The 13,231-nt window shown below is 39.1% G+C and overlaps 1 protein-coding gene across 1 annotated transcript in view; it reads left to right on the plus strand.

Moving 5' to 3' along the window:
• LOC140738511 (uncharacterized) overlaps positions 1-12,962 on the plus strand; it is a 28,003-nt gene extending 15,041 nt beyond the window's left edge. Inside the window, exon 3 of the mRNA XM_073065884.1 lies at positions 12,769-12,962. Within this exon, the coding sequence (XP_072921985.1) occupies positions 12,769-12,962 (194 nt within the window). The remainder of the gene's footprint in view (positions 1-12,768) is intronic.
• Positions 12,963-13,231: the final 269 nt, after the last annotated feature.

Here is a 13,231-nt window from a genome sequence, read left to right on the forward strand (position 1 = left end):
GTGATGGTAGGCTGCCTTTGGAATGACTGTAGTCCCTGAGGTGTGGGTATACCCACAATGCTACTAGAGGGAGAGCTTCAGGATTCCAACCCAGCTGCCTACAGGGGTATACCACTGTTTGGTGAAAGAACAGCAATATACTTTCAAGTCAGGATTTTGTGTTTTGAAGAGCAATTGTGTTACATACTTTCACTGTCCTTGCCCTCAAGGTTATGGGTTAGGAAGATGCTGTATAAGGAGTCATGGTGCATTAGTACAAACTGCTGCTACTGAGCATTAGGCGCAGTCAGTGAATGGGTGTGGATAGGGTGCTTATCCAGCAGCTGTTATATCTTGTATGGTGTCACCCTTCTTGAATATTGTTGAAGCTGCACTTGTTGTGGCAAATCCCATCGTACGCTTGACCGGAGCCTTGTGGGGAGGCACGTTGCATAATAGCACAATGCTTTAAATTGGTAGTTGTAAGACCAGGCTTCGATTCCTGCCACTATCTGTAAGGCGTTGGGATATCCCTCCCTCGATCTGTAAGGCGTTGGGATATCCCTCCTTTAACGCGGGTGCTTCCTCCAGGCATTCTGGCCTCCACCCACATTCCAAAGACACGTTGTCAGTGGGTCAGTGGGTTGTAGACATGCCATTTTAGCACCAGAACCATGGCAACACTTGCTGATTTGCAAGATTTCATTCATGTGATTTGACACAAACTATACACTTCACTATTGTTTGAAGTCCATGTGAAAATATAAAGGTAATTTTTAATCTTTAGATAGCCGACAGGCTTTATGGGGGTTATGAACTGGATTACTCACCACAAGATTCCTAGCATTGGATTTATAGCCACTTATCTTTTCCAAGCAGAATTATCAGACTTCCAGAGACCTGTATGGCTGGAAAAATCAGACAATCCCTCATCCTTAAGTTTCTGCCCCTTTACGAAATCTGTAACTTATCTTGTGACAGAAGAGTTTGTGATGGAGGAGGAGAGGGGTGGGCAGACTGAAAAATGCTTCTTGCATTAATTCCCTTATTTTGCAAGGATGAATCTGGGTGGGACTTTGTTGTCCCTCAAGGTCCTTTCCACAGAAATCCTGCTCATCAAGTAATCTCTGCAATAAGCAATCTGTCCTCCTGGAGGAAGCTGTAGTAACTCTGATACAGGGTCAAAGGTGGCTCCCAAAGATCCACAGTGAAGTGAATTTTGATCAGAATATCAATTTGGAACAGTGAAGGTCAGTACTTTCAATTTTCCCTGATACTTTGCAATAGACTTGGTAACATTGGCTTCTCAAAAGAACACTCAAAAGCTGTCTAATATCCTGCGAGTTATTGATGGAGTAAGTGCATTAGTAACCCAAGTCCTAGAAGAAGTGCCCACACCAATCTGAAAATGACTCTGTTTTCCGGATTTGGAAAAGATATATGTATACCACCCAGAAAAGATAGTCTCAATGCCATTTCTGGACTTGGGTTAAACTGAACTGTTATTTTTAAAATCTGAGTTATTATCTGTCTTATCAGATACTAGTGGGTATTTTGTGTATTTCCAGATTTTTTTTATTGTTACTATTTTTATTTGACTCTTATTCCACCTACCAGTGCTCATAGTCAAATCTCTAGCTGAAATCTGCTGTTAATGTCCAATTTTGGATTTAATATTAGGTTATGAGCTCTTAAGGGAATTCACATCTGTCAGTTATCTCTTCCAACATTCTTGCTTTCACAGCATGTGCATATTGAGAAATCTGCTACAAGTTGTTGAATAGAGAATGAAAATTGATTATACTGCTGGAGCAGCACTTAACTTAATTGAGAATGCACTTAACCCTTGCATTTGGATAGGGAGGAGCTGGCCAGTTCTCAATAATTTTTCACGACAAATGAAAGAATCCATGTATTTGAGATCTTTGCTATAGACGTTCCCATTCAGCAAATCCTTGAAAATAAGTCTGCAGCATGTGAAATGGAGTATCATTCACAATAAAGTGTTATTCAGCTGACAGATGAATATTGCCAATGGTTATATTATTTGAATGCTCTGGTTGAGACATGCTAGTATTTAAGATATCAGGGCTATTGCAAAACATTGAAGTTAGTAGAAAAGAAAATTGAGCAGGATTTAAAACAGATTTACCAAATTGCTATATCCTCTCTTCGCACTTCCACTGAACACCAATTTCACTTAACAGTGGCATTGGATGTGCCTCAAAATGAAATTGGTTGTTGTCAAAATTTGCCACAGTGAATCTGTAAATTGTCCTCTTACCATTAGCAAATGATTTTGTACTGACCCATCTCAAACATTCATGGAATCCAATGCTGTTCACTATATACACACCATTGAATAATGGATATGCATGGATGTAATTTACCATGTCACAAATACAAGCACAACATAGCACTGATACTAAACATGATAGAAATGTTAACCAGGCTTGACACAAAAAAAAGCCTTGTAAGCCACTGCAATGACTAAAGCATGTTTCTTTAGCATCAGCCAAGAAATTTGGCATAGGATTGGTACTTATCCGTCCAAAAAGGCAGAAAAATCTGGAAACTGTTTACCTGTTTGCAGATAAACTAAACATGACATAAAATCAAACAGTGCAAACTGAGGGAAAGCAAATTCAAGACTTTTGACACCATTTATATAGGCCTGTCTAGGTAATTTCCTTTGAGAAATTCTTGGAACAAGTTAGATTTTTTTTTATCTTTTGCTCACCAGAGAAACATCTGCTCTTTATAACTCATTTGGAGGCCAAATTTTCTGCTTGGAACAGGTACACAGGGACTTGACAGATTACAGTACTTCAAGCAAGAATTTACCTGTTTAGTTTTAGGTTTGCCAGACTATTTTTTTTAAACATGTTGCCCTTCATTAATCTTTGCTTGCCAAGTGTCTTGTTGTGGGAAATACTTCCACAAGCCTCTTCGTCTAAAGGACATACTGTCATATCATTTAACTGCAGATTCCAAGTACTGGTTCAGACTGAATAGATAAAAGTAAAGAAAGAAAAACAGAAAATAAATATTCGATAAAAGTTTATGCCTTAAACAATATAACTGTTTATACTGACAGCAGTGGTCTGACCTACTGTTGAAATAGAGGAAATAACATTTTACACAGGTAGGGTCATTAATGTCAGTAACTTGAGAGAAATCCTAAGAGCATATTACCATTTCATATATTCACAGAGTAAATCCAAAGGCTCTCTGCAGGTTTGTTCCCAAGACAAGAACTGACAGCCTAATTCCCCAGATTAACAAGATTCATTGCAATGCTGTGTGAGGTTGTCACTACTGAACAATTTTGCACTATTTGCTATTCCTGATTTCTTTCTGCATTTTCATTACAGTAAAACTGTATCTCCAATTTAATTTTACTGGGGCCAATAAAACTGGAGTGGAGATTTAGCCCTCCATCCACACTTCAAACTGATAGCATCCTCTTTAAATACCTATTAGCCTCTGCTATTGTCATAGAGGCCTGAACCACCAAAAGATCCTGAAGTATGAGGGTGAGCAGTGACAACTAAACTTTGAACTGAAGGATGGAACAAATGTAATAAGGTCAAATGTTTATCCCCTTAAATTCACAATTTCAAATTATTAATGAATTTAATGACTGAAATATTGCCTGCCTGTTCAGGTAGATATAGAGCAATTAGGTTCAATTGTAGATGAATGTGGGCCAAGAAGAGGAGAAAATCTGCCTGTGACCAGGATGGTTTCCAGGTTGAGTTGAACCAGGCAAAATTCCATATCTTTAACCAGTGGACTACCAGGGGAGACTTAAACCAGGTGGACCCAGGTGCAGAGGAGACCAGAAACAAGGATGGAATTGAACAATGAATCTTTACTTGTGGATTGTCTCGTAGAGAACACAGGGCAGGTAAACTCAAGACTGAGCAAAGACAATCAAACCAAAGGGGACTTAAATAGAGAAACAAAACAAGGCACTTTTGCACTGATAATTAAACAAGACATAGGTAAAAATAATTGACTAACAATCGGGAGAGGAGGAGGAACGTCAGAGCCTGGAGGATGCTATCACCCTCTGGTGATCAGACCAAAGCATGACAGGGAACACCCACACCCACCCCCACTGCCACTCCATTTTCTGGCTGGCAGCTGATGGCCCAGTGCTATCCAGATGGTAACAGTGGAAGTCTCTGATCAGATCCAGGTCCAGGATGGTTCAAGAGAGAACCAGTGACCTTTCCTCTGAGCCATAACCCTCCCAATCCAGCAGGTACTGAAGCCAGCCATGAAGCAGGCAGGAGGACAGAAGTTGACAGATGATGTACACCAGCTGAATGTTGATGAGCTGGGGCGATCTCAGGAGCAGTTCAGCAAATTGTACAGAAGGGGTTTAGACCGGAGACATGGAAGGTGGGTGGCAACTGGAGATGGTAAGTAACTGGGTTGATCCAACAGAGAGCCTTGAATGGTCCAATATAGTGTGGTGGAATTTCTGACACTTAACCCACAGAGGAAGTCTTTGGTGGAAAGTCAAATCCTTTGACCAGAACAGAACAAAGGCCCCAGCTGCCTTCGCCAGTTAGCATGCCACTAATTTTGCAGAGAGGCCTTCAACAAGGCTGGCTGAGTTTTCCGCCACTCCTTATGGCAACAATGGACCAGGACTCCCACCTTGGACTCCTGCTTGAAAAACAGAAGGGATGGATAACCAAATTGACACTCAAGGGGAGACGTATCTGTAGAAGAGTGGTGCAAATTCTGCCCAGAGCAGGTTATCACTCCAGGTGGTTAGTTTGCCCAACACAAGGCACCTCAGGGTCTTAAGGGTCTTTTGTCCACACCCATGGCCATCACCGGTTGGTCAAAATGGGCCAAGGGGAGTCAGAGATGACTTGCTAACACAAGATCCATGAAATTATCTGCAGCACAGAATCCATGAAGGCTCCAGGGGCATGTTGTTGTTCATCCCAGAAGGTGGATGTAGACAGCACCACACCAGATGTAGTTATCTTGGGATGAGTCTGGATGCTTTCCAAAACTTAAGACAGACAGAATGGAAATGTCCTGGCTCACCACAGTAGAGGGAGCATTTTTCTTTCATTCTCTGGTACCACATAGCTGGAGTAAGTTGAGTTCTGCCCCATTGCATTGGCTCCTCAGGAGGAAGTTGAGGGGAGCTGGGGCATGTGCGTGAGTGCACTGAGGACAGTCAGGCTAGAGGGCTCAGAATCTGGCAACCCTGGAGGACTCACTGTGGCACCCTACTCTTCTTTCCTAGAAACGACCGTTAACCTGGATAGAGCTATCGATTAGTCTTGAGATCCTCAGCTGAGTTTCAGGCAGCAATTCATCTTTAATTTCACCTGATAACCCACAGTGGAACATAGCTATAAAGGATTCAGTGTTCCAACCACTCTCTACCACCAAGGCGCAGAACTCAATTGCATCATCAGCCAAGATATGGGTATCCTGACTAAGCTGGAAGAATCATTTGGCCACCTCTCACTCACTGACTGGGTGATCAAACGCAATTTTCATCTCCTTGCTGAAGAGGGATACAGCTGCACAACTTGGAGAGTTCTCTTAGAGCACCTCGCGCAGGCAGAGTTTTGTCAGTGAGGAAAGCGATGATATAGGCAACTTGGCAGTGGTTTGAGGGGAACAGTGGAGAACAATGCATAAGAAACCCTCTACATGTCCTAGGGTTGCCATGAAGTCACTTGGGTACCAACAGTTTCTGAGAGCCACTAAGAAAATCATGGGGAACCAGAAGAGGACAAGTGGGTGATGCTTCTATGTTGGAATGAGACTCAGCAGTTCAGATTCAGAATCTGATTCAGTTCATTGTCATTTAAAAACCACAAATGCAATGCAGTTAAAAAATGAGACAACATTCCTCCAGAATGATATCAACAAACCTCATGACAAAATAGACTACACCAGAAAATCCACATAACGTTTGGCAATCCCCAATCCAGAGTCCGGAGAGGCTGCTGCATATTAATATTGTGCCACCATCTTAGCGCGTTCCCCGGAAAGGAGCTCCAAATCCACCAGACAAAACAAGACCAAAAACTAAAGCTACAAGACCTGCACAAAACCACATAGTTACAACAGTGCAAACAATACCATAATTTGATTAAAAAACAGACCATGGGCATGGTAAAAATAGTCCAAAGATGTTAAAAGACTATAAATTCGAAAGAACCCACCACACAGTTTCCACAAGTCCTCAGGGTCCCGATAGACTCATCAGTTGGAGTAGCTGCAGGGATTTGTTGGCTCAGCTAGATGGCCTTAGTGAGCGACTGCAGAGTGTCAAGATCTGCTGGAGCAGATGCTCAGGTCTATCCATCGTGACTTTTTGACTGGATTAGATATGCACTAATTGGATATGCTCAAACTTTGTTGGGTCCATGAGTGGCTCAGTTTTGCTGTAACCAGCAGGTTTCCGGGCTGGGTTTGAACTTGGGATGTTATCACAAAGTTCCATATCTTTAAACAGTGGACTACCTGGAGAGACTTAGACCAGTTGGGTTCAAGTGCAGAGGAGACCAGAAACAAAGATGGAATTGAACAAAGAATCTTGACTTCTGGATTGGTTTACAGAGAACACAGACTAGGCCTCAATGATCACTACACAGAGAACAGACAAACTCTAGACTGAGAAAAACAGAAAGAACTTAAATAGAGAAACAAAACAAGGCACAGTTCCACTAATAACTAAAACAAGACACAGGTGAAAATAACCAACTAATAATCAGTGGAGAAGGCCTGTCAAAGCCTAGCAGACTCTGGTGCACCCCAGCACCAGCCCACTTCCAGTCTTAATGAGATGGGATAGGATTTGGGAATCAAATATTCCTAACATTTCAAGTCCATATTTAACTTATGTGTTTAGTCTAGTGAGATGGACATCCCAAACTCTCAGAAACCTGCCAAATAAAGTGAGATGAGTGTTTCTGCAGGTCTATCCATGGACAAGCAGAATAAGAGTGATTTCTATGTGCCGACCCAATTTACTTCCCTCTCTCCCTCTCTTACACCTGGATCACATCCTACAACATGACCACCAAACAACTGTGGTAGCTCACTCCCACCCATCCCTTTTTATCAGTTTCCCCATGTTATCAGGTCATACCTCACAGTTGGGCTTTGAAACCCTGATTGATCAGCAACCACCACATCCACACTCCCAGCTACCACCTATCTGACTGCAGCATCCCTTCTCTTTCCAATTCCTCATCTGATTTAGAGCAAAGCCTGGGAATTAGGCAGTCTTCTGGTGTCGTGCTCTGCATGCTGTTTGACCAAAGCTCACCCTTTCTTCTCACAAAACTGCACATCTCAAAATTGGGCTACAATGTCGCATGATACTATATTGTGAATTAGCTTGCCCATATTCTTTTCGAACACAAACTCCAAAGCAGCATGCCTTATTGTCTCCTGCTTTTGGCACCATTCTATATTCAAAATGTTGCATTTGCCGCACATTTTATTTAGTTTGAAAATTCTGTGACATCCTTAGTGCATGAAATTATAAAAGTGTGAATTTGATAGAAAGCCATACTGAGTGGGCAACAGACTTTGAAAACTTTGGGCAAATGTATGTCTGGAATTTCCAAGCCAGAATATTCTATCACATAGTATAATGCTTTATGTGAGAGCTTATAGAATATGACCACAAAACATCATCATGGACTTTAGGCCCGTGAAGTGCATTTCCAGGTCTTCCATCTGTGTCTACACTGAGGACATCCCTTAATCAATTTCCACACATACAGTATTGGTCATGACAAAAAGGTTGAGGTCTACTTAAGTTTTAGTCAAATGACTTGACCTTACCTGAGCTAGGTAATTGAAACTGGGTTGAATATAACAACAAGGGGAATCAACAAATTGTTACTGGCAGCTTCACACTCCCACCTCCAAATACAGTCGGCCCTCCTTATCCGCGGGGGATTGGTTCCGGGACCCACCGCAGATACCAAACTTCGCGGATGCTCAAGTCCCTTATTTGACATGTATCAGTGCGGTGGTCTTTAGGACCCAGCAGAACTCCGGACTTTATTTAACATGTCTCCATGTGGTGGACATTAGGACCTGGCGGCGCAGCTCTGAATCCGCAGTGTCTCTGTTCACGAAAATAATTACGATTGTGATTGAAAATAAGGTGGAAGTAATAAAGTGATCAGAAAGAGGTGAAATGTCATTGGAAAAGCTTTCGGCTACAGTCGGTCAACGATCAGAACAATTTTAATGGAGCATGTGAGAGGCCCTGCCCCGATGAAAGCTACAATTATTGAAATACATATGTTTCTTAAGTGTTTTATATGCATAGAAAGGTAAAATATGTACTATATACTAAGAAAAACGTTTGACTAACTGACGCTAAATAATACCGGATGTACCTGTTTCGATCTCAAATCCGACTTAAAGACGGACTCAGGAACGGAACTCATTCATAACCCAGGGACTGCCTGTAGTTTTAAGTCATTTCTAGATTACTTATAATACCTAATACAATGTAAATGCTATGTAAATAGTTGTTATACTGTATTGTTTAGGGAATAATGACAAGAAAAAATAGGCTGTACATGCTCAAGCAATGAGTGCTGGAGAGAGAACTTCAAGGTTTTCCCGATCCGTGGTTGGTTGAATCCGTGCATACGGAATCCACGGATAAGGAGGGCCGACTGTAATGCTGTTTTAGATTTGTTTTAGGAATTGTAATTTGTAAATGTTGTTCTCTTCAGGGGCAGAACTCAATTATGTTAGAACATAAGCACTACCTCTTTGGGTCATGTCTGCCTCTAATAGGTCCTTGTTCTTTGCAATTGTGATAACAACTGACAGGACGGGATGATGAGCGCTTTCTCCTTGGTCCTTAGCAATATCACATCACAAATAGGTGGCTCAGAGAGAAAGGAGCAGAATGGAAATGAAAATCTGAACATCAGAAATAGCTGAAAAAATGTAATTGTAGGAACAGTAGCCTATGATACATTTCACTTAAATCCCCTAATCTCATGTTATTTCTCTAGTGTGCAATGGGTTCAATGGAGAACCAGCTGAACTGTTCAAAGGACATTTTGTTTGAATATGATTGATGACTGCATTAAGTATTTTAATGATTCATTGTCTTAAGTGAACCTGACATTTAAGCCAATCAGTGTGTGTTGAGTTCCCAGCCTCCAATTCAATGGTAGGTTATTGAATAAGGGCATTTATCACCATGTGGTATGGCCTCAAGTGAGACAAGGATAAGTACTCTCATCAATGAATTGTGGATATGTAATCACTACTGGGCATATTCACAACAGTGTGCTGATGAACATACACTCACCTTTTCATCAGTGTATTTTGGTGAAGTAGATATGAGTGCCCAATTCATGAAATGCTGAATTCATGCTGAATAAATTAAAATTTAGTTGGGATTTGAAAACCTTGTACAAAGAAAGGTTTAGAAACCCAAAACTGAATGTAAATGAATGCTAACAGGTTCCATAACAAATTATCATCCATCTCCCTTTCATCTATTTAAAATAGCCCCTGAGGGGATTATTTTCTTCTAGCCTTTATGCTTTTAATAATGTGAGTGACTATTTACTGCAGCATTATAAATTAAAAAAGAACTTGTATTTAAATAGCGTTTTTCAAACCATGAATACGTTTCAAAACAGGGTACTATTCCACTTGCTCACACACCTTCCGTTTGAAGTCTTCTGATTATTCTTTCAGCCTCTTTTGTCAGTCCTTTCCAAAGTCTTTTTCTCTCTTTATCATGAAATGACCTACACAAAAATTCTTGCTCTTTTCATTGAGCGTGTTGTTAACATTAAAAATAATTTCAAAAGATTAGTCTGATTTAAGTGATTAAAAAGACATGACAGGAGTTACTTGAAGCCACAGATAACTGCAGTTTTGCAAATGAATATATGTTAAAGCAATAGAAGAATTTGCAAAAGAATAATATGGTTACATGCAAGGCTACGATAATCTAGCCAAGTATTAGGAAAAAAGAGTAATAAAAACAGAAGCAACATGAAGGATAAGCCAAATGCATTGATTAAAGGATTATTTCTGTTTATTTTTAGCAAACTGCTCAATATTTTGAAATTATATTAAAATGCTTCAGTCCATTGGCAATATCACAGAAGATAAAAAATAAATAGCTTGCTATCAATGTTGACAAGAGCCTTCCAGCTAACTCTCATCTACAGTCCTTAGTTCAGTTCTTTCTAGACTGCCAATTTTCAAATATATTTATATTTACAGTGCCAATGAGGTAAGCAGATAGAAATTTAGATGAGCAATGTGACAGATTATTAAAATAAACTATTTGCAGTGCATTAACTGAGAGAATTCTCAGACTGAGTAGAATAAAAATTAGTTCCTGTCTCAACACTGGGATAAATTATGTAAATAAGACATCACTAAACTGCAAAAACTTGACAATATGTTTCTCCACACAGACTGTATAGTGGGAAAAGATATCTTCACCCAATAGATGTTCAATGTTGATTTTCCATTATTGATATACAAATCTCAGATTCTGAATATTGGGAGTGTCTCAGTTGAAGACAGGTTTCCATTGTGTACAGACACACAAATGTGCTTAAAAGTAATACATTTATTATCATTGCACACAATTAACAATGAATTCTCTTTTCTTTCATTTGAGTAGTTCTGAAGTGTTTAACCAGAGAACTAAAGCTATTTACAGAAATATGCACAGATGAGGGGAATGAACAAATATAAAACATTAAGAAAACAGAGAAATGGGCTACTTGGAGTCTGATACCTCAATTAGACCATGTCTATATTTTTTACCTCAGTATTAATTCTAAAGCGATATCCCTGATTCCCTTAATATCCATAACAATAAATTTCTTTCTTGAATATCCACAGTGACTAAGCCTTCTCAGTTCTGGAGTGTTGTATATAGTTCAAGCTGCCACACAAGGCAGGAAAGATGTAATTGCTCTGGGGAGAATGCAGAGAAGTTTCATCAGGAAGTTGCCTGTTGAGAGATTGGATATGGTGGACTTGTTGCTAAAGTTCAAAGTTCAAAATAAATTTATTATTGAAGTATGTACATATATGTCACCATACACAACCCTAAGGTTCATTTTTTTGTGGCAGTCGAAGTAAATACAAGCAACACAATTGTATCAGTGAAAGACCACCCCCAACAGGATGGACAATAGCTGAAGTACAAAACAAAGCAACAAACTGTGCAAGACAAAAAGAAAATAACAGTAAGCGAACCGCGAGTGATGCACAGTGGAACAGGTGGACAGGCACCAGGAAACCCAAAAAAGATACAGCCAGCATTCAAAGTAGCCCGCCAACATCATAGACTGTGACTGCTGCAGGTGTTTTTCGGAGGAGCAGTCCACCTACAACACTCAAGCAGTTAAGAGAAGAAAGACACACACAAAATAGTCATTAGAAGTGAATGCAATCATAATATGTGTATATTACGAGTAATGGAACTTGAAACTGACATGACAGCATGCAGGGACAAACTTCATCAACAGTTTATAGCACAACATCCCTTCATGCAAATAAATGCACAATGATTTGCAGATCAATGCAGAGTGATAATTTTAAAATAACTTAATCCCTATAGACATGTTAAACCAAATATGACATAAAGTTGCACAAAAGCTATAAAGAAACCAGCCTAAATACTATGCAGGAAAATAATGATGCCACCCACCAAAGCACTGGCAAAAATACAATTACTTCAACTGATCCACAACCTGACAGTTACAGCAACAACACAGGTGTAGAGCCTGTGTAGAATGCTAAAGACAAAGCTGAGCTTACAGACAAAATTTTCCTAATATCTAATACCACACTAAGAAAGTACATGGGCATTGACCCAACAAGAGAGCCCACAAACCAAAACAAAATATGTCATCAAAATTTGCAAAAATTGTTGATACTCTCAACAATATTATATTACCATAATAATTAGGAAAACTTGAAACATTTGAAGAACTACACAGAATAACAGACTGTACAGCATTAACAGCAGTGTAGTACAATGGCTCCAAAATAGAGGTATTCATTAGTAGAAACTCAAAAATGAGTGATGAAATGAGAACACTGAAATGGCAGAAGAGATTAACAAAACAAAATTGAAACCTTCAGAGCAGAAATTGCCTGCCTACTAGAGTATAAAATGGATAACCTGAGCAAGAAAGTTAAGGAACTATAAGGTATGCACAAGATACAATCAACCTAACAAAATCACTGTAGAGTTTATTTAACAACTAATCACCACTCACTTAGATAACCACAATATACTTACAGAGGAGCAGAAATTATGTTGTAAGGGTATGAAAGGTTGTAAAGAACAGCTGCTAATAGGTTTTCTAATTTCAAATCAAGCCCAGCAAAAAACAAAAATCTTTCAGGTTGTTATATTGACTATCAAAAAGAATTTGACTCTGTTAAACAATCATGGTTAAAAGAAGTTTATGTATAAACTACACCCAATATTTGAGACATTTCTTCAACATCTGATGAAATATTGGCATAATTTTATCACCCTAACTATTAACAACCAAAAAAGAACAAACACCATTATCAAATTAAACTGACACATTTTTCAGGTTGAATCTCTAAGCTCACCATGGTTTTGTCCAGCTTTAAACTCACTCTCTAATTTACTGAATTGGATAAAAATTGGGTATTAAATCAGAAACAACCAAAAAATTTATACCTTGACACACCTTCTGTACATGGACGATTTGAAATTATATGCTCCTTTATCAGTAAAGCTAAAGCAACTAATTCAAATAGTGGAACTATTTTCAAAAGATATAAACATGAACATTGCACTAGCTAAGTGCAGAATATTAAACATAAAGAAAGATGCAATAGATGTAATAGAGTACAAAATGGAGCAGCAGTATACAATAAAACCAATGGATGAAAGTGAAGCAGATAAGTATCTGAGATATCAATAATGAAATAAAATAGATCATAGTGCGATAAATGGAAAACTTTCAACAGAATTTACTTCAAGACTTAAGAATATCTACCAAAGAGAACTCAATATTAAAAATATAACAAAGGCAATAAACACTTTTGTCTTGCCCATATTAATGTATTCTTTTGGTATAATATCTTGGTCCGAAACAAGTAAGAAACAAACAGGAAAATAAGAAGTGTAATGACAAAATGAGGTAAAACACTATGTACACTCTAAGTGAACCAATGGAAGAGCATGACCCTC

Source organism: Hemitrygon akajei, chromosome 2 (assembly GCF_048418815.1).
Source record: "Hemitrygon akajei chromosome 2, sHemAka1.3, whole genome shotgun sequence".
Classification (NCBI taxonomy): domain Eukaryota; kingdom Metazoa; phylum Chordata; class Chondrichthyes; order Myliobatiformes; family Dasyatidae; genus Hemitrygon; species Hemitrygon akajei.